Source organism: Chelonia mydas, chromosome 3 (assembly GCF_015237465.2).
Source record: "Chelonia mydas isolate rCheMyd1 chromosome 3, rCheMyd1.pri.v2, whole genome shotgun sequence".
In the NCBI taxonomy this organism is placed as follows: Eukaryota; Metazoa; Chordata; order Testudines; family Cheloniidae; genus Chelonia; species Chelonia mydas.
Window position 1 is genome coordinate 153,314,371 of NC_057851.1, and position 21,017 is coordinate 153,335,387.

At 46.9% G+C, this 21,017-nt stretch overlaps 1 protein-coding gene across 4 annotated transcripts in view; it reads right to left on the reverse strand.

Moving 5' to 3' along the window:
* Positions 1–9,248, reverse strand: part of EPHX1 (epoxide hydrolase 1) — a 44,771-nt gene extending 35,523 nt beyond the window's left edge. The window contains exons 1-3 of one of the 4 annotated variants that reach the window (XM_043543571.1): positions 8,988–9,192; positions 7,506–7,585; positions 5,324–5,398 (exon numbers count right to left, since the gene is read on the reverse strand). Coding sequence is in view for 1 of the 4 variants with exons in the window: in XM_043543569.1 (XP_043399504.1) it covers positions 8,996–9,088 (93 nt within the window). In the remaining 3 variants the exon portion in view is untranslated. Of the gene's footprint in view, positions 1–5,323; positions 5,399–7,505; positions 7,586–8,987 lie in introns of all 4 variants that reach the window. The other 3 variants (XM_037895633.2, XM_043543569.1, XM_043543572.1) reach the window with 3 other exon arrangements.
* Positions 9,249–21,017: the final 11,769 nt, after the last annotated feature.

Sequence of the window (21,017 nt, forward strand, 5' to 3'; positions counted from 1 at the left end):
CATTTCCATGAGCTGGAACCATGAACAGCCACACATGGCTGCATGCCACCATTTAAACAGGGAGGTGACAGTCACGTCAAGATGATTCCAGAACAGTAGAGGGCACACACGTAAATAGACAAGCTGACCCAGGTAGCCAGCAAAGCAGCATGGGATACTAACAGGACTGCCAGATATAAAACAGTTGTTTCAGGATGGGGACACAGCCACACCTACTTTGTTCTGGGTAAACTCATCCTACACCTCAGTATACACACTTCCAAAAGGAGTGTATTAATATGGCTTAAAACATCAAATGATTTGCAACAAAAAATTGTGTGCGTGTGGACGCAAAGCACTTTATCACAAAATAGTTCAAGTTAACCCACAACAACTTTTAATTTAGACAAGCCATTATACACTAAGAAAAAAATACAGTGATTTGCTTTTTGAATGTTCAGGAGCAGCATGGGACAGAAGCTGCCTTCACCAGTTCTACCCTACACCTGAAAATCCACTCCAAGGAAGGGAGTGGTGTTATTGAAAAGAGGCTGACAGTTTAAAGGGCTTGGTTTACATGTCTGTAGATGAATACTTCCTGACCCAGCATAAATACCTACACAACCGCCTCACACACAAATTATTCCTATTTTGGGCCTGAATAATGTTTGTCAGGGAAGGGAGGTATGCAAATCAAAATATGGCTGCATACATTAACACTGCCTTTGTAGCCAAACAGAGTATAATTCCAGAAAGTATCCCATGAAGAGTGATCTCGTCTCACAGGCTCAACTGCATGAAAGTATGGGAGGAAAGAATGGCCTATTTCACAACCACTAAACAAAACAACATCCCTGATTAGGATTATGTTTTAATTGGATGCCAACAGCAGCAGGGTCAAAATGAAAGCTGAGTTCCAATAAACTTAGCCAGACTTGAGGACTCTGTCTTATCCTTTTCAGTTTGTTCAGTTATGCGATAAAACATGGTCATTAGACCTTAAAAGATTTTCTTCCCTCACCCCGATATGCTTGCTCAGCAAGGGATACTTTGTTTGAATGGGTACCCATCACAGATTTCAGCATTGGCAAGTGGCCCATGAGACAAAAAGTTCAACATCATATCCCCATTTAGAGTCTATTTAAAAAAACAACCACTCTGCTATCCCCCACTTCAGAGACTATGTGTTGTGAAGCACCCTGCAAAGGATTCTAGCTTTTTTATTCTGTCTGAACCAAAAAATGTGGACAAAACTTTAGTGGATGCCAAATAACTGTTACAAATAAAACAAACAAGCAATAATAAAATGCTATCAGGAATACGCATAGCTTGGGTGCAACATGCAATTAGGCAAGTGAGATCATACTTAGAAAGACTGCCTGGGAACTGTAGTTCCCATTCCATCTGCTTAGAAAGTCTGCTTAGGGGAAACTTCCTGTTCATGCTACCTGAGACCACACTAAGGCCTCATCTACACTACAGTTTTGTCGACAAAAGTCAGCTTTTGTCAACAAAACAGTGAAGGTATACACACAACAATGCTCCTCCCACTGATTTAACTCTCCTGCTATGCAAACAAAATAAAAACCACTTTGACAAGAGGCATAGAGCTTTTTGCGGCAAAGTTAGATTGATGCAGTGTCAATGTACACACTGTGCTTGGTTAGGTCGCCATAAATGGCCTCCAGGAGGTGTCCCACAATACCCATCCTGACTGCTTTGGTCAGCCATTTGAACTTCCCTGCCCTGCACCCAGGTTCACAGGCCTCTGCCCCTCTCCCTTTAAAGGACCAAAAATTTTTGAAATTGCACTTCTGGTTTGCTTGGCATGGACTGCTCACATGGCATCTTTCCAGCTGACCATGGTGGCTCCATGCACTAAACAACTTCCTGTGTGGAGTACACCGGAGTTGTTGGATCTGCTGGCTCTGTGGGGAGAAGAGGCTGTGCAGTTCCAGCTCCACTCCAGGCATAGGAATTTCAATATCTATGGTTGGATTTCTCGTGGCATGTTGGATAAGGGCTATCAATGGGACACACATCAATGCGGTGTGAAGATCAAGGAGCTGAGGCAGGCATACCAAGAGGCAAGGGAGTCAAACCATTACTCTGACTCTGTGCCAAAGACCTGACATTTCTATAAGGAGCTGGATGCCATCCTCGGCGGTGACCCCACCTCCACGAGCCCCATGGATATTTCAAGGGGGGAGGCCTGGAGACAGGGGCCAGTGAACTGAACCCCAAGGAGGAAGTAGTGAACAAGATGGGACAGGTGACAGGGTAGTCCAGTACCATGACGAGCCAGGACCTCTTCTCAACCCCGGGGCATTCAAGCAGGTCACAGCTCTCCACCTGTGGCGTGCATGATGCAGGGGAGGGGAGCTCTGGTTAGTGCTCATTTTGAGTTGATACTGCTTGGTTATATGAGGTAGAGCTGTCCTTTGCTTTGTTATATGCTAGAAGTGGGTTAAGAGATAGAAATGTACAAGATTAGCTGTGTTTGCCTCTGCTTCACTTTCCCTATGAAATTACACAGTGCGGCCCTGTGGAAAAGTGTGTTAATGCACACCGAGATTTCACAGGAATCCTCCAGAGAGATCTCTAGGAAACTTTCATGGAGATACTCAATAATCCTCTGTGGAAGGTTCCTTGGCAGAGCTGCTTTGTTCCTTCCCCCGCTGTAGGAAACTTTCCCATGTCAATCAGCAATCACTGGTGCAGGGACCAAAGCGGCACATAGGCGAGCAGCAGAGGGACCCAGTCTGAAGTCGCATGTATGCAGGAAATGCATCTTTGAATCCTTGCTTACCCTCAGAAGTGAGATATCAGCTTCAATGACCCCCGCCTATGGAAAATGGTGGCAGTCACAATATTGTCCCTAGTCACTTGCAGTGATCCCCTTAAAAAACCACCTTGATCCTTTGCCTCATTTTGAACGCCCTCTTACACTCCACTTCCCTCACACCCAAGCCAAACTCACCATGTTTAAGGCATTCGCTGAGCTATGTGCTTGCCAAGGGACAGTGAGAAAGAGGTATTTTACTATTATGATTCAATGCTGTGAGTTCACTATCATGCCTCTGTTTATTGTTTCTTTTGTTTCTGCAGATGTGGCCTTGAGAAGAACCCCCTACACACTGGTGGAGTGCCTCTGCCAGATAAGGAAATGACCTTATGGGGGAGCAAATGTTTTGAGAGGTGCTCCAATCCTTTGACGCTGCAGAGCAAGAACACAGGGCATGGAGAGAGACAACCAATGAAAAATTAAAAACAGATAGCCAAGAGAGGAAGCAGGGTGAGGAGAGAATTTTAGAGGACCAGGAGTGGATGATAAAAGTGATGGAGACCAAACAGAGATACTGAAGCCCCTAATCGTCCTGCAGGCAGAATATATGTGAGCTCATCCCCTCCTGCAGCCCATACAGAACTGCTAGCTATGTCCTCCCCAAACTCCACCCACACATTCCTTGCATCTTCCCAGACTGTCGTATTCCCCATTCACTCCACTCCTTTGGACAGGTTCCCCAGTGATAGCGGGACTTAGGGCTTGGCTACACTTGCGAGTTAGAGCACATTAAAGCAGCCCTGGGCACCCTAGCTCACTCCCCGTCCACACTGGCAAGGCACGTAGATTGCTCTGACTCCATGGCTAGAGCGCTCCTGGTACTCCACCTCATCCAGAAGACTAACGCTTGTTGCGTAGTGGCTGAAACGCCCGGACATCAGTGTGAACGAGGTGTTGCCTTACTGCGCTCTGATCAGCCTCTGGAAACGTCCCATAATCCCCTTAAGTCAAGTGGCCACTCTTCTCATTGTTTTGAACTCGCTTAGGAATGCAGATATGCCCTCTGAAAGCTCTGTTTCTGACAGCCGGCTCCGAGACAAAGCAAGCCATTACTGTGGAATGCTGTGTGTGTGAGAAAGAGACGGGGAGGAGGGAAAGGTCTGCTGCTGTCTGAACTTACAAGACAGCAGGCTGACATGCTTTCAGCCCCCTCCCAAAAAACCCACTCTCTCTCCCCCCACATATACACAACACACTCCCTGTCACACTCCACCCCACCCCATTTGAAAAGCACGTTGCAGTCAATTGCATGCTGGGATAGCTGCCCATAATGCATTGCACCCAATGCCGCTGCAAGTGCCGCAAATGTGGCCACACCAGTGTGCTTGAAGATTGTCAGTGTGGACAGATTGCAGCGCTTTCTCTACTGCAGTCTATGAAGACTGGTTTAACTCAATGCGCTCTACATCTGCAAATGTAGCCATACCCTTAGACACAGCTAGGAGAGCCTCCAACAAGAGAGTGCTCCTCTTACTGTTATGTCCCTATCAAGAAAGCGTTTTTTTGTGTATTGGTTATTGCTATTTAATAAAAATGTACTCTCTGAAAGAAAATAAATCTTTATTTACCTCCTACACATGGTGGTTGCTGCTGGAATTCATACACAGTGGCAATTTGCACATTTGCAGACAACAAATCACGTTCAGGAAGCAATCATCAAAATTTTAATTCAAGGTGGCCAGTTAACAAAGCACTGCAAAATGCTTTATAGGAAAACATGTTACTGGTGCTCATTGTCAGAATGGTGCCTCATAGCCCCCCTTGTGCCCCTCTAATAGCCCTTGTATCTGGCTGCTCAAAATCAGCCACCAAGCAATCCGCCTCCCCACTCCACCCCTGGGGAAACTTTTCACCCGTAGCCTCACAAATATTATGCAGTGCACACCAGGCTGCTACAACCATGGGAATATTTTCCTCATTGCGATCCTCCTGCCATAAAGGCAGCGCCAGCGAGCTTTTAATCTGCCAAATACACATTCAACGGTCATTCTGCACCTGCTCAGCCTATTGTTGAAGCGCTCCTTGCTGCTGTCCAGGTCTCCCGTGTAAGGCTTCATCAGCTATGGCAGTAAGAGATAGGCTGGGTCTTCCAAGATCACTTTAGGCATGTCAACATCCCTGTCAAGGTTCCTTCCCCACTCTGAACTCTAGGGTACAGATGTGGGGACCTGCATGAAAAACCGCCTAAGCTTATTTTTACCAGTTTAGGTTAAACTTCCCCAAGGTACAAACTATTTTACCTTACTGCCCTTGGACTTTATTGCTGCCACCACCAAGCGTCTAACAAATATATAACAGGGAAAGAGCCCGCTTGGAAACGTCTTTCCCCCCAAAATCCTCCCAAGCCCTACACCCCCTTTCCTGGGGAAGGCTTGATAAAAATCCTCACCAATTTGCATAGGTGAACACAGACCCAAACCCTTGGATCTTAAGAACAATGAAAAAGCAATCAGGTTCTTAAAAGAAGAATTTTAATTGAAGAAAAAATAAAAGAATCACCTCTGTAAAATCAGGATGGTAAATACCTTACAGGGTAAGCAGATTCAAAACACAGAGAATCCCTCTAGGCAAAACCTTAAGTTACAAAAAGACACAAAAACAGGAATATACATTCCATTCAGCCCAGCTTATTTTCTCAGTCATTTAAACAAAACAGAATCTAACGCATATCTAACTAGATTACTTACCAAGTTCTAAGACTCCATTCCTTTTCTGTTCCCGGCAAAAGCATCACACAGACAGAGAGAACCTTTGTTTTCCCCGCCCTCCAACTTTGAAAGTATCTTGTCTCCTCATTGGTCATTTTGGTCAGGTGCCAGCGAGGTTATCCTAGCTTCTTAACCCTTTACAGGTGAAAGGGTTTTTCCTCTGGCCAGGAGGGATTTTAAAAGTGTTTACCCTTCCCTTTATATTTATGATAATCCCACATTGGAATCTTCTGGTCTGGAAAGAAAATCCCTGCTTGCAGCTTTCTGTATAGGCCAGTGTTCCTGAAGATGCATGCACCATGCACTATCCCTGACCACCCCACATTGATATCAGTGAAATGACTTCGGTGATCCACAAGCATCTGCAATACCATAGAAAAGTACCCCTTTCTACTTATGTTCTCTGTCGCAAGATGGTCCAGGTCCAAAATTGGGATATGCTTATCATCTATCACCCTGCTGCTGCTAAGGAATCTCATTGCCACAAAGCCACCCACTATTTCACGTACATTTCACAGTCCTTCATAGAAGGATGCAATTAATGGCACTGAACACTTGTGTGAACACAACCCCCACAGTGGACTTCCCAACTTCAAACTGATTCGCAACTGACCAGAAGCAGTCCGGAATTACTAGCTTCCACACACCTACTGCCATGCACTTCTCCACTGAGAGGGCAGCTCTCATTCTGGTGTCCTTGCGCAACCGGGCAGGGCGGGGAGAGCTCAGCACACAGTTCCAGGAAGGTGGCTATGCACTTCCAAAAGTTCTGCAGCCACTGCTCATCATCCCAGATCTGCTAACAATGTGATCCCACTACCCTGTGCTTGTTTCGTGAGCCCAAAAGCGATGGTCCACCGTCTGCAACTACTCCATGAATGCCAAATTTAATCTGGAATGGTTTCTTTCCATGGCACACAGCAGGAAAGGCACCATGGATTCCTGTTCAGATTCGAAGCTCATGAAATACTGTACGATCCACCACGGTGTGTTCATAACATTGATCACAAAACTAGAGAGCAGTGCAGGAGGATCCATGCTTTCAGGCAGAGATGGAGGGCACACAGTTTACAGGGGCTGTTAATAAACAGCGCAAAACATAGTCGGAAATCCATGGAATGATGGGACAGAAAAAACTGCGCTATGGGATGTTGAGCCCACACCCATGATGCACTGCGATCCACTCCCCATTCTCACAACTCCTAGCTGCAGAAGATGGCAAATTGCACAGTGGGATAGCTACCAACAGTGCACTGCTCTCTCTGTCAGTGCTAGAGCACAAACTGTGGATGAGCTCTGCCAACACAATGAGTGTTGTGTCAACATGCACAAGCGATGTCATTATAGCAGGTTATGATCATTGGTGTAATTTATGTCGACTTAACTATGTAGCTTAGACATAGCCTCAAACAATCTCTACCTCAACCATTTACATTATCATCACCTTCGCTGGCAATTGAAAAAAAGTGCACCCCTCACCCCAAATGGCAAGCAGATCTTAAGGCCGCCTAGCTTGACTTAAAGTGCACACCCTCTATTTTGACTTTTTTGCGGGGTGGGGGGAGGAGGGGGAAGGAATGGAGATAGTGGGACTAGTGTAGTAGCAAAAGTTTAGCACTGTAGTGGGGGCTGGAGGTGGAACAACAAACCACCACATCTGATCCTTCCCTCTCTATATAATTAATTTATAATTCAAATCAAGGCTGAAAACAATGCTTTTCCTTCATACCTAGGGTGAACTTTTCTGGGAGGTTCTTCACAGAGACAGCAACAGAATCTTAAGACTCCACTCTCACTTACTAAAGGGCTAGTAAGTAGTGAAGAAAAAAGTTAACCAAGCTTTTTGGGAGGCTCATATTCAAGTGGCAAACCTCCAGCAATACTAAGCAAGGCCCTTTTGTAACTTAATCTACACACAATACACAAAAGAAATAGGATTAATCTCAATTAAAATACTGTACTTTGCTACTTACTGCTCTCTCAGTGTGCTCAAGTAATTCTCATCAAGGGCTAGAAGAAACTGGATTCAGCTCGGATCTTTTTCTTTGTCACCCTCAAAACAAAAAACAGAACAGAAGAGAAAGTAAAAGAAAATCTGGAAAACCATTTGTTTTTCAGTTGTGAGGAGGGTGGCTAGTGGTAGTGAAGTACCAAATCTTAAACCCTGGAAGTTTCCAATGAAGCTGCTCACACATGCATATATCTGAGAGCTAAAACTGGTCTTTAATGCCCATGAATGGGAGTACGATTACAAGATGTCACTCGTAAAAAAAAAAAAGAAAAAAGAAAAAAGTAAATATTTACAAAACTTGAGACTAACATAAACATCATCATCAGATCTTTCTCTAGATATCAGTCTTCAGTTTAAACAGTTTAACGCATTCCTCTGCAGTATTCACAACCAAAACATTGAATGTTGTGCTAAATGCATAAAAACATGAAAGTGCTGTTGACTAGAAAATAGAATAAACAAAAGTGAGAGCGATCCATCTTTTTTCAGTGTCCAAACTGACGAAATAGGGAAGAAGTAAATTAAATGTTTAAAACTATTTGTTTTAATGACTGTAAGTGGCAAGAGCAGAGTGCAGCTTGATAACCATTATGCTCAGAGCTCATGGAAAACAGATTTTTCACCCCACAAAAAAATTCAAAAAAACTCAAATCCATCACAAATCAGGATAAAAAGGCGACGTTTCAAAAAATTTCACATAATTAAAAGGCCAATATTTTAATGTCAGCCTAAACATTTCGTTCTGACAAATCTGAAATGTTTCAGCTTCAACCCTTTGTAATTTTTACATAAAGTAAATTTCTAAACAAAGTGTCATTTCTAAACAAAAACATCAAAAATGGTTTTTGTTCCAAAAACATCGAAATGGGACATTTCTACATTTTAAAAGTCCTATTCCAAATGTTTTTTTAAAAAAATATGTAGAAATCAATACAATTTTGGGGGAAAAAAATCCCGTTTCATTTTTGACTCGCCATTTTTGACTTTGCTCGTTTTAACACGACACGGACACTGACACTCACACCCCCGTAAGACAGAGTTACTGGTAACAGCTTTGAAGAGTCATGTTTTTATTTTAATGGTATGACAGTATTTTTTAACTCCTAACCCGCCCCCGCAATAACCACCCACAGGGCACTTGGAGACGCGCCGCAGGCTGAAGTCAGAGCGCGCGTGTGCCCAGATTCCCAGCCGAGCGCGGCAGCAGGTCCCAGCCCCGGCCCACTCCCCTCCCGCCGCGGGGCCGCACCGCCGGGCGGCGCAGGGCAGGCGAGCTCTCCCCGGATCGGAGCGCTGGGCCGGCAGCTCTCTCCCGCGGGGCGAGGCAGGACACCCCCGCTCAGCGCGCCGGGGCTAAGGGCTCGCCGTCCTCGTGCCAGCAGGGGCAGGAGCCTCGGGGCGGGAATCGACCTCCCGCTAAAGCGACCCCAGAGGCTGCAGGTACCTGCGGGCCTGGCGGGGGCGGATCCGCTCCTGCCTCTGTCGCGCGGGCCTGGGCCTGCGAGCTGTGCGCCGCTCCGCCGGGGAGAGGAGAGGGCGGGTCATGTGCCCCGGAGGCGGGGGGAGTCGGGGCACCCAGAGCAGCCGCCCTGACGGGGCGAGGGGAACCGGCTTCCCCGCCTCAGCGGCCCGGCCCCGCCCCCCGCCGACAGGCTGGGTGTGCAGGCCCCGCTGGGGTCCGTGCCCGTCATAGCACCTGCCCCTGGGAGCAGAGTCCGCCCCTCCTGGGCCTGCCGTGCCTCGCGGGAGTCGGACCCGGAGTGATGGGAGGGGGGACACGGCGCGTGGGGGAGAAGCTCCCAGTGCCCGGGGGGGGGGGGGTGAGTGGAGGGGAGTGAGCCCCCACATGCTGCAAGGACAGACCCCTTAGAAATGTAAATAACAACAACGCCAAGTCCAGAACAAGCCCCTGCAAGGCTCCAGGGAAGAGCAGTTTGTTTTCTCCAGTGGGATTGCTGGTCAGGCCTGGGCCTGAAAACAGGGACTCCAGCCCTCATTGCAGTAGCCGCCGGTTCTTACCTAGGGCTTTTCAACAGCAGAGCTTAAAGCTCTTCACAGCAGTGCATTCATCCTCCCAGCACTGAAGGACGGAAGTATTACTATTCCCATGTCACAGCTGGCGAAGGCACAGAGAGCTGCTGACTGACTTGATAAGGACACAGGAAGCTTGTGGCAGAGCAGGGACCTGAACTCATGGCTCAGGATACTTCCTTAACCCAACAGACCTACAGCAACAGACTGATCAACAGGAAGCATGAACTCAAGTTGAGAGGTCTTGGAATCAGGACCACAGCAGTAAATGCTGTCATTGTGTGGCTTTGGATAAGTCACTTTACCTTGCTGTGGCTCAGTTTCTCCATCTGTAAAATGGGGTGTTGTGAGGTTTAGCACATTGTTTGTAAAGTGATGTAAGAACTTATAAAGCAGTGTTTCCCAACCTAGGGGCCATGGGACAGGTTTAGGGGGGTTACAAACAGGGCTCGCATTAAGGAGTAGGAAGCAGGGCAATGGCCTGAGGCCCTGCGATGCTAATTTGCATGTTTCAGCCCCCACTGCCCAGGGCACTGGGGAGGCTGGAGCTGGAAGACTGGAGCCACATGCAGGGAGTGGTCACAGCAGGGGGTGAGGTCATGCCTGGCTGTTTGGGGAGGCAGACCCTCCCGTAGCCTATGCAACTCATCGCCCATGTTGCCCACATAAAACAGTTGAGAAACACTGTTCTGAAGGAATGTACTTTAAAAAACTACAGGTTTTTTATGCCCTACAGTGTCTCAATGTTGTGCTATTATTAGGGCTGTTATATTAATACTTTAACATGTCTATTTACAGATAGACATTTAAGAGCAATGAGTACAGAGTAAATTCTCATACGTCACGAGAGATGAGGCAGATAACATCAGACAGATAACATCAGATAATTCCAGAACAGAAGAAATGTGCACGAAAGTGAAGGCGCATGCAGTTCACTAGGAAATATGACCATGCAAATGTCAGTGGAATAAAAGCTAACAAAAGAAAGGAGAAAACATGAGCAACTACAATGGAAGACTTTGGGGACAGGAAACAAAGTAGGGAAAACTGTGTTGATTATGTAGTAAAACACACCAGCCTCCCTGGAAAAGATGCTACATGTCAGAAAAAGGGACTTTAAGCAGGGAGTGGTGATAACACGAGATAGATCCAGAGAAAGAGGATATGGCCACAGCAGAGACTTTAACAGGGCTGTCTGTGAAAGCACATAGGATTCTGATGAACCAGAGCAGAAGAAAAAAATTCACTGATGAAATGGAATTATAAACATGGTTAGAGAGTTGCTTTTATCTTGTGGGAATTGTGAGAGTGGTTTATAAAACAAATCTAAAACCAGATGTCTGTGATAGAAATGGCTATAGACCTGCCAATATCTAATCATAGTGAGAAGCAATTTATAGATTAATCAGCAAATGTAGCATGTAAAAGCATCAAAGAGGAGGGAACTCAGGGCAGACAAAAATGGATTGCAGGATTCTAACAAGTCTCCAGCGACGATTTTGAATATATATGTTTTCAATGTTCAGTTCCTTGAAGAACTTTCAGACTGCTCTTGTTGAAGTCAGGAAGAATGAGTTTCCTTTCCACAAACCCTGGCTCTATGTGATCCAAGGTTGTAATGATAGCTGTAGAGATGCCATTGGTAAACCTTGGTGCATGCCGTGCTGTTGTAGCCATATCAGTCCCAGGATATTAGAGAAACAAAGTGGGTGAGGTAATGTTTTCCCTAACCAGCATGGGGAGGGAATTCTTCCCTCTCCCTGCCCCCTGGCCTATATTAGCCAAACTACTATCTGTGCAGTGTTTGTATTGATATAGTAATCTTCAAGAAAAAAAATCCATCCCACACTGATCTGGGGAATCTTGCTTCTTGCGTAGGCAGTGCTTTACAAACAAGTCCCCTTCTGACTGTAGGCTCCTCTTAGACACAAGATGTACTCACTGTGCCCTAGATCTTCAAAAGATAACACACCCGAGGGAGACACTTGTCACTACCACTATTGTTTAAATTCTAGTGAACAAAATACCATAGCATCAGCTCAAAAAAGGAAACATGAGCACAAGATCAAAGGTGTCAGGCAGATGTAGTACATACAATGCACAGCATCTTCAAGGCTGCCTTGAATTTCAATAGAAAATACTAGTTAACTTTTATAAATACAACAGTACAGAATAAAAATGATCAAAGCTGTTTCACGTTTGTAATAGAGAAAATGCAGTAAGGGAGGAATTTGTGCCCAAATATCATGGCTATATCCCAAATTCACAACTTCTGGGCACAAATCCAATCTCTGTTAGAGGCAAAAAATATGGATATAAGAAACCAGGTCTCTCTGTTAGATGCATGTCTCAGTGCCTTTTCAGTTGACCTTTCTTTAATAGTTCCAAGACACTTTTACAGTGGGAAAAAGCAAATGTATTATCATCATGCTGCTCAAGCAACAAATGAATTTTGGCGCACAAAATTAAAATAATCCTTGTTTCTGGCATAGACTATGGTTATGTCTGCAACAGTGGGGTCTGTACTTGTATCATAGTAACAAACCCTAGAAACATTTAGTGACTACACTTTATTTTTGGCTTCACTCCCACCAGACTAACTTCAGATAATCTAATTTAAATCCACATTTGAACAGCAACAAGGCCATTACAATGCAAGACATTAAATACCACAGGGATGAGAGCTATGAAGTGTATATAATAAACAAGGGATGGTGAACTCTTGTTGTTGGTTACTCTGCTAAATAACTACTCCACTTTTTAAAAACTCATGGTATTCTCATTATTGGGAAAATAATGCAGCCTTACCAGGAGAACAAGTTCCCCCCCCGGACCACACTAATGCAGAGAACAGATATTCACTAAAGGCAGAACAACATTAGGGTGGAGAGAGGGTTTATTGTACAAGTGAGAGACACGGAAGAGGCAGATATTTTCTCTGGTGCCTCCAGCAACAGAAATAATGGAGGTTATTTATGTGTAACTGGAGATTCTTTGAGATGTGTGGTCCCTATCTGTACTCCACATGTGGGTATGCATGCGCACCATGCAATTGAGTCTGGAATTTTTTTCGCAAGCAGTGTCTGTTGGCCTGCACATACACCATAACTTTTTCTCATGCTCCAAAGCAAGGGTATAAAGGTTGGTGTGGGCCGACGATTTTCCAGTTCCTATTCTTACTGAAGTCTAAATCTGCAGCAGAGGGGATGGACGGCGGGTAGTGGAATACAGATAGGGACCCCACATCTCAAAGAACCTCCAGTTACAGGGAAGTAACCTCCCATTTCTTTTTCAAGTGATAGTCCCTCTGTGTATTCCACATGTGGGAGATTGATAAACAGCAATCAAACAGGAGGTGGGTGCAAGGACGCAGAAGTGATAGCTGACTGTTATACTGCTGTCCCAAACAGGTGTATGTGCAGTGGAAACCTGGACCAGAGCATAATGTCTGGTGAAGATATGGAAAGAGCTCCAAGTAGCTCCCCTACATCTCTCTAGTAGGGGAAGGTCTCTCAGAGACGTAGCAGGGGCTGCTTGCCCTCTGATGGAATGAGCCCTCACCCCTTCCAGTGGGTGTGGGGTAAGGGGATGCAGGTGAGTGCAGATCTCATCAGCAGAGGTGACCATCATGGAGTCCCAGAATCGCAAAAGAGCTCCAGCATGGACTGAATGGGAGGTACGGGATCTGATCGCTGTATAGGGAGACAAATCCGTGCCATCAGAACTCCATTCCAAAAGACAAAATGCCCAAACATTTGAAAAAATCTCCAAGGGCATGAAGGACAGAGGCTAGAACAGGGACCTGCAACAGTGCTGTGTGAAACTTAAGCAGCTCAGGCAAGCCTACTAAAAAAACACAGAGAGGCAAACGGCCGCTTGGGGTCAAAGCCCCAGACATGCTGCCTCTATGATGAGCTGCATGCCATTCTAGGGAATGCAGCCACCACTACCCCACCCCTGTGCTTTGACTCCGTCAATGGACTATCACGCAACAGGGATGTGCATTTTGGGGACGAGGAAGAGGAGGAGGTTGAAGATAGCACACAGCAAGCAAGCAGAGAAACCGTTTTCCCTGAGAGCCAGGAACTGTTTCTCACCCTGGACCTGGAGCCAGTACCCCCTGAACTCACCCAAAGCGGGCACCCGGATCCGCCAGGTGGAGAAGGGACCTCTCGTGAGTGTACCTTTGTGAATATAATACATAGTTTAAAAGCAAGCGTGTTTAATGATTAATTTGCCCTGAAGACTTGAGAGGCATTCGTGGCCAATACAGCTACTGGAAAAGTCTGTTAACATGTCTGGGGATGGAGCGGAAATCCTCCAGGGACATCTCCGTAAATCTCTCCTGGATGGTCACTCCTCATGGTCACCTGGTTGAAATAGGGTAATTTTATTAAGGGGACATTCAGAGGTGGCTGTTCCTGCTGGGCTATGTGACTGTGGCTGAAAAGAAATATTCCCCGCTGTTATCCATGCAGTGCACTGAGGGGTGAAGCGATCATCCCAGAGAATTGGGTGCATGGGGGGGTTTAGTTGGATTTGTGCTGCACATTAACCCAAAAACTGCAGTCCCTTCTTTTAAAATGCCAACCCATTTTAAATGGCCAACCCAACGGCTGCTTGGTATGGGAAATGAGGGTGCTGCTGTTTGAAACCATTCCCACGTTATGAAGGTTAAAGCAGCCAAAAGACTGTGGCTTACCATGGCTGCCTGAAAGCCGAATTCTGTTGCCTGGCCCTGCGTGGGTGTTATCTCTTACGCCAAACCGGCAGACCCTCACTATAAGAGGCAAAATGTGACCTTGTACCGAAAGCACGTGTGCTATGTAATGTTAACAGCAAGGTTCACCGTGAAAGAGTCTACCCATTGTTCTCCAAAATGGGACTTTTTAACTTAGATAATATTTTTACTTCACAGTCCAAGAGACGCAGACAAGGTTTTCATCTCGAGGCCAAAAGACCAAATTTAATAATTTTATTAAGATAACGAAGTAAAAAGAAAATGGTACAGGGTTCAAGCATAGAAGTTTCTGGTTATCAGGGGAAAAGGTACAGATTATCAAGGGGTGCGAAATTCGGTTTAGGAACGGGTGGCGTAAGGAATACATAATCTGCAGTCTCCCCGATTGGGGGTAAAAAGTTTAACTGGTCAAAGTAGAGACATTGAGATATGGGGGTATGTTGTCCATATAACGGCTATATTCAGGTGTGGAGTATAATGAGCGGATACGATGATGAGGATGGATCTACCCTCATTTGGTGGGATTTAATGTTCAGTGAGTTTATGGTTCCAGTTCATATGGTCCAATGGAAAAGTCTCTCAGTCCCTTTCCCATAGTTGATGCACGAGGTCGTACCGGCTCACACCTCCTGGTACTCTCGGTGGCTGGTGATGTGTTCGATGTAGATGTCCCTGGACCATCAGATGGTGTCCGAGACCATGAGGCACCACATGAGCCGTGCGTAGCATTGACCAATCCCACAGGTCCACAGCACACGCTCGTTGCAGGGGTCCCAAGCGCCCAGGGCTCCGACCATCAGGGCATCCATCTGCACCTTGAAGCCCTTCGCTCTCAGGGTGTCGGCCAGGGGGGCATGTTTTTCCAGCTTATGAGTTTGGGATTCACGGAAGGCCGAGGTCTTGTTCTCAAAGGAGACCATGATGTCAACGAGGAAGATCTTTTTCTGGGCCTTGTCGGTGACTGCCACGTCAGGTCGCAACTGGCTGTCAGTACCAGGGATGGCACAGTTCACGGCGACCTCCCCCAGGCGCGGTGTGATGGCTTTCACTAGACGGTTCTGGATGGCATTGTGGTGCAACTGCTAGGCTCTGGAGTGGGGCTTGCAGCTGCACAGGACGTGGGGCAGGGTCTCGTTGGAGTAGCCGCACTTCCTGCGACGCTTGTCTCAGTTCCCGTGGTGGACGGCTCTGTTGAGTGGGACGCAGTTGAGCCGGGCTTGGTGGATGAACTGCCAGTCGGTGAAACGGGTGAAGCCGCCCCCGGCGAGGAAGTGGTTGCTAGCATCCCATTTGCTGGTCAGTTCGAAGGCTTTACCCCGTTCTTAGCCAAAAGGCCGAATACTCTCCCTCCCCCGCCCCCCCCCCCCACAGCTGAAAATATTTCAACGCTCCCCCTATCATCTCCATCCCAGAGGCTAGCGAAAATTAAAAGGCGAAAAAAACCAAACACACTCACAATGAAGTGTTCTGAGCTCATGCAGTCCTCCCACACTGAAAGATCCCAGCAGAATGTGTGGAGGTAAGCAATGTCAGAGTCCAGGAAAGCACAATATGAACATGAGGACAGGTGGTGCGTTGAAGATGATAGGTGGCGTCCTCTTGCTGACAGAAGGCAGGAGGCAATGCTGAGGCTACGGGAGGATCAAACTGATATGCTCTGGTGTACAGTTAAGCTGCAGAAAAGGCAGGAGCACAGACCGCCGCTACAGCCCCTGTGTAACTAACCACCCTCCTCCCCAAGTTCCATAGCCTCCTCACCCAGATGCCCAAGAATGCAGGGGGGCGGGGGATGCCTCCAGGCACCCAAGCACTCCATGCCAAGGACTGCCCAAGCAACAGAAAGCTGGTATTCAATAAGTTTTGAAGTGCAGTGTTGCCTTGTCCTTCCCTCCTCCCCAACCCCACGCTTCCCTCCCGGGCTACCTTGGCAGTTATCCCCCTATTTGTGTGAAGAATTAATAAAGAATGCATGATTTTGAAACAACAATGACTTTATTGCCTTTGCAAGCGGTGATCGAAGGGCAGTTGGCTTACAGGGAAGTAGTGTGAACCAGGGGGGCGGGTTTTCATCAAGGAGAAACAAACAGAACTTTCACACCTTAGCCTGGCCAGTCATAAAACTGGTTTTCAAAGCTTCTCTGATGCGCACCGCGCCCTCCTGTGCTCTTCTAACCGCCCTGGTGTCTGGCTACGCGTAACCAGCAGCCAGGCGATTTGCCTCAACCTCCCACCCTGCCATAAACGTCTCCCCCTTACTCTCACAGATATTGTGGAGCGCACAGCGAGCAGTAATAACGCTGGGAATCACAAAAGCTTACGCTCAAATAAATTTTTTAGTCTCTAAGGTGCCACAAGTACTCCCTTTCTTTTTGCAGATACAGACTAACACAGCTGCTACTCTGAAACCTGTCAAAATGGGAATATTGTTTTTGCTGAGGTCTAACTGAGTCAGTAAACTGTGCCAGCGTGCTTTCAAACGTCCAAATGCACACTTTACCACCATTCTGCACTTGCTCAGCCTATAGTTGAACAGCTCCTGACTACTATCCAGGCTGCCTGTATATGGCTTCATGAGCCATGGGAGCAAGAGGTAGGCTGGGTCCCCAACTATAGGTATTTCAACATCCCCAATGGTTATTTTCTGGTCTGGGAAGAAAGTCCCTTGCTGCAGCTGTTGAAACAGACCAGAGTTCCTGAAGATGCGAGCATCACGTACCTTTCCCGGCCATCCCACGATGTTGGTGAAACATCCCTTGTGATCCACCAGTGCTTGCAGCAACATTGAAAAGTACCCCTTGCGGTTTATGTACTGGCTGCCTTGGTGGTCTGGTCCCAAGACAGGGATATGCATTCCGTCTATCGCCCACCACAGTTAGGGAATCCTATTTCAGCAAAACCACCCACTATAACCTGCACATTTCCCAGAGTCACTACCCTTGATAGCAGCAGTTCAGCGACTGCATTGGCTACTTAGATCACAGCAACACTATGCGGTCCCACCAGTTTGTGTTCGTTTCCCGAGCCCAGAATCCATGTTCAACGGCATGAACCTGCCCTGTTACCACCATGATGTCCAAATTGTCGGGGCCCGTACTTTGAGAGAAGTCTGTGTCCATGTTCTCATCACTCTCATCACCGCGCTGCCGTCACCTCCTCGCCTGCTTTTGCGGGTTCTGGTTCTGTATATACTGCTGGATAACGCGCGTGATGTTTACAATGTTCATAACTGCCACTGTGATCTAAGCGGGCTCCATGCTTGCTGTGGTATGGCATCTGCAGGAGAGCAGAGTGGCAGCGGAAGCGGCAGGTGGATGACTATGCTGACAGCAATATGGCACCCATATGGAAAAAGGCACAAAACTATTGTCGACCATTGCTTTCACAGAGGGAGGGAGGGGGGAGCAAGGGGTAAGCTGGCAGCAGATGCTGCAGTATGACTGCTAGCCGTCGTCGTCTCCTGGGTGCTCGCCAGCAGATGGTGTAGTACGACTGTAGCCATCATGGTTTCCAGGCAGACTGAATCTCCATGAGACGAAACTTAAGAAGAGAATGACCTGGAGTCACTCCCATTTACGTCCAGGCACCCCTGATAGACCTCACCGAGGTCTGACAGGAGCACCCATGTCTGCCCAGGCGCCCCCGACCAACCTCACCAAAGTCGGCCAAGAGCACCCAGGAGACGACAACGGCTATCAGTTGTACTGCACCGTCTGCTGCCACAACGCAATGAGCTGCTGTTGTGTAGCGATGCAGTACCGTGTCTGCCAGCACCCAGGACACGTATGGTGACAGTGAGCTGAGCAGGCTTCATGCTTGCCATGGTATGGCGTCTACACGGGTAACCCAGGAAAAAAAGACGTGAAACGATTATCTGCTATTGCTTTCATGGGGGAGAGGGGGGCCTGATGACATGTACCCAGAACCACCCACGACAATATTTTTACCCCATAAGGCATTGGGATCTCAACCCAGAATTCCAATGGGCGGCAGAGACTGTGGGAAACCTACCCACAGTGCAACACCCTGGAAGTCAACGCTAGCCTTGGTACTGTGGATGCACTCCGCCGACTTAATGGTCTTAATTGGGGGGGGACACACAAAAATCAACTGGATAAAATCGATTTCTAAAAAAAATCGACTTCTATAAATTCGATCTAATTTTGTAGTGTAGACATACCCTTAGGGGTAGTAGTCCACCTAAGTAGTCTTAGGGGTAGTAGTAGCAAGAATGTGCCAAACCATCTTTTCTGTGTCCATAATGGCCTCAGTGGGGTGAGGGGGACATTCGACTGAGATCAAAAGGTTGCTGAATGTCCAGTACTCTGTGCTGAAGCTCCTGGATTTCCTTAAACTGACTCTGTAGTTCTGCCACTATCCTGTGAATAAGCTATTGATAGTTTAAAATCATCTGGTGGAGACAGAGAAGATGAAGAAACCGTCTCAGCTGGTAAAGATGACGACATTGTTCCTGGAACCATTGGAACTGGCTCACCTTCCTCCAAATGCTCCCATGGAGCAAGTTATAGATGGCTAGGTGATATCAAACAGGGCTCATGCATCGATCCTGGGTGTCTAGGGTGGGGCTCCCATGGTCTCCAGTATTGTCAGCGGAGGACCCCCCCCAGGGCATAGGTTACCACCTGTCTCATGGCCAACTGTGTCTGGGCAGAGGCCGGAACCCTGATCTTCTATGGCTTCTGTCCAGGCCATCTCTCCTCAGAGCCGCAGAAACTCCTGCGGAGCGTCCAACTCATCAGAAGAAGAGGCTAGACCCTGGACTACCAGCAGAACCAATGGTACCAATGGCTGTGCCTTGAGACTGACAGGTGGGTAGGGAGAACAACTCTGAATCATCAGGATAGTCTCTTCCCCTGGTGTAACTGTGTCCTGGAATAAAGAAGATCCTGATAGGAGGGGTGAATGTGGCCAGGTCAGATCAAAGCTCTCAGACCACCCTAGAGTATGAGGAAGGTCCACCTGCAGAAACCATCTGAACTGGAGCTTCCCCAGTCACACTGGAAGTCAGAGCCACATGGGACCGTGCTGATACGGGTACATCGGCTCTAGAAGTGGATAAGAGCACCGCAAGCTATTTAACCTGAGTCTTTGCTATCAGAGCTGTCAGATCCCTACCCTTGCTCACCACCATTTCCTGCAGAGATTTACTTTGGTGGTAGTCCTTAGTGTCTGTTGGAATTATTAATAATTTCAAATATTGTTAATGTTATGGGAACTTACCAAAACACCAATTTAACCATGAATTCCTTAATTAAATCTGAAGGACAAATGGTACTTTATGCAGTTGCTCTAAACATGTATAACATCCTAAAAATAAGCAGTCACTACATCCAATACAGTAATAATATTTATAAGCAGGTGATCCGTATACTTACAAATAGGCCAGACCTAGGGATGCCCATCTCATTCTGGCATGCTCCAGCACGATCAGGTAGGGTCTGACAAAACCTTTGGATTCATGGCTCTCTTTATACCCTTCAGCTAACTAGCTTTAGCAAAAACCTAGTTTGAAGCAGTTTATATGTGCTTCTTTCCTTTTTCCAAGACCGCCTCTTTTTTTCCTGCCCCTTCCCAGCCTTGCTTACTAGCAGAACAGTGGGATGATTTGGGTTTGTTTCTTTTGAGACAATTTGTGTTTATCATGTTACTGTAGCTTTTATTTTAGGAACTGTATATCCTTCCCCCATTAAAGTAACACTACTTACTATTCTCATGGCCTTCATTTACTTGCTGATTGGAGCCATCTTTCTACTGGCCATGAACTGTAAAGTGAATTTTTTTTCTGAACCAAACTTAAGATAACTAATTTTTATCATCCTACAGCATCCGTGCACAGTCTCTCACGACTTTGCCAGAATCAGGGAGGGATCCTCTCTCTTCAGGACAGTTTTTGACAAAGATGACTTTTCCTTGTATCTATGAAAGTGCCCCTTACTCTAATGTGAAGCCTTCTCCTTAGTCTTGACAGTTTTAGCTTCCGTTCCTGAAGTCATGCTTGGAGAGGAGCAGCCTGCTTCCGGAGACTGATGTACAGGTCAGGGGAGGAGGTTCCCAAGCCAGACCTGATTGGGGTCTCGCTACCTTCTCCACCAGATATTTTTTAAGTTTTAGTTACTGACCCTCAAGTTCTGGGCAGAAAAGAAATGCAGTTGCTGCAGATGTGAATCTCACCCAAGCAGCAGAGACAGCATTGATGGTTGTTGCTTGAGGAAAAACAGTTTTGGAATGCTAGGACCCTGGGAATAAATCCCAGACTTCTGAAGCAGAAATTCTCCAGGAAAGGGAGAAACTAACTACACTATGCTAGAATATACTATAAAAATGAAATTATACACTGGGGTCGGCAACCTTTGGCACATGGCCCATCAGGGTAATCTGCTGGCGGACCACGAGACATTTTGTTTATGTTGATCACCTGCAGGCACGGCCCCCCGCAGCTCCCAGTGGCCGTGGTTTGCCGCTCCCAGCCAGTATATTTAGAGCAATGATACAGTAGAAAGGATCTCAGGACAACAAAGATTCTGACTCGGATTATGCCACAGTAAGAAGGAACTGGAGAGGGCTCAGCCCACGCCACCCTTTATGCCCTTTTTTTTGAGCATGAGGAAAGGTATGGAGGCCAACAGACACTACTTGTAAAATCCTGGGCTCAGGCACATGCATATCCATGTGGGAGTACACAAG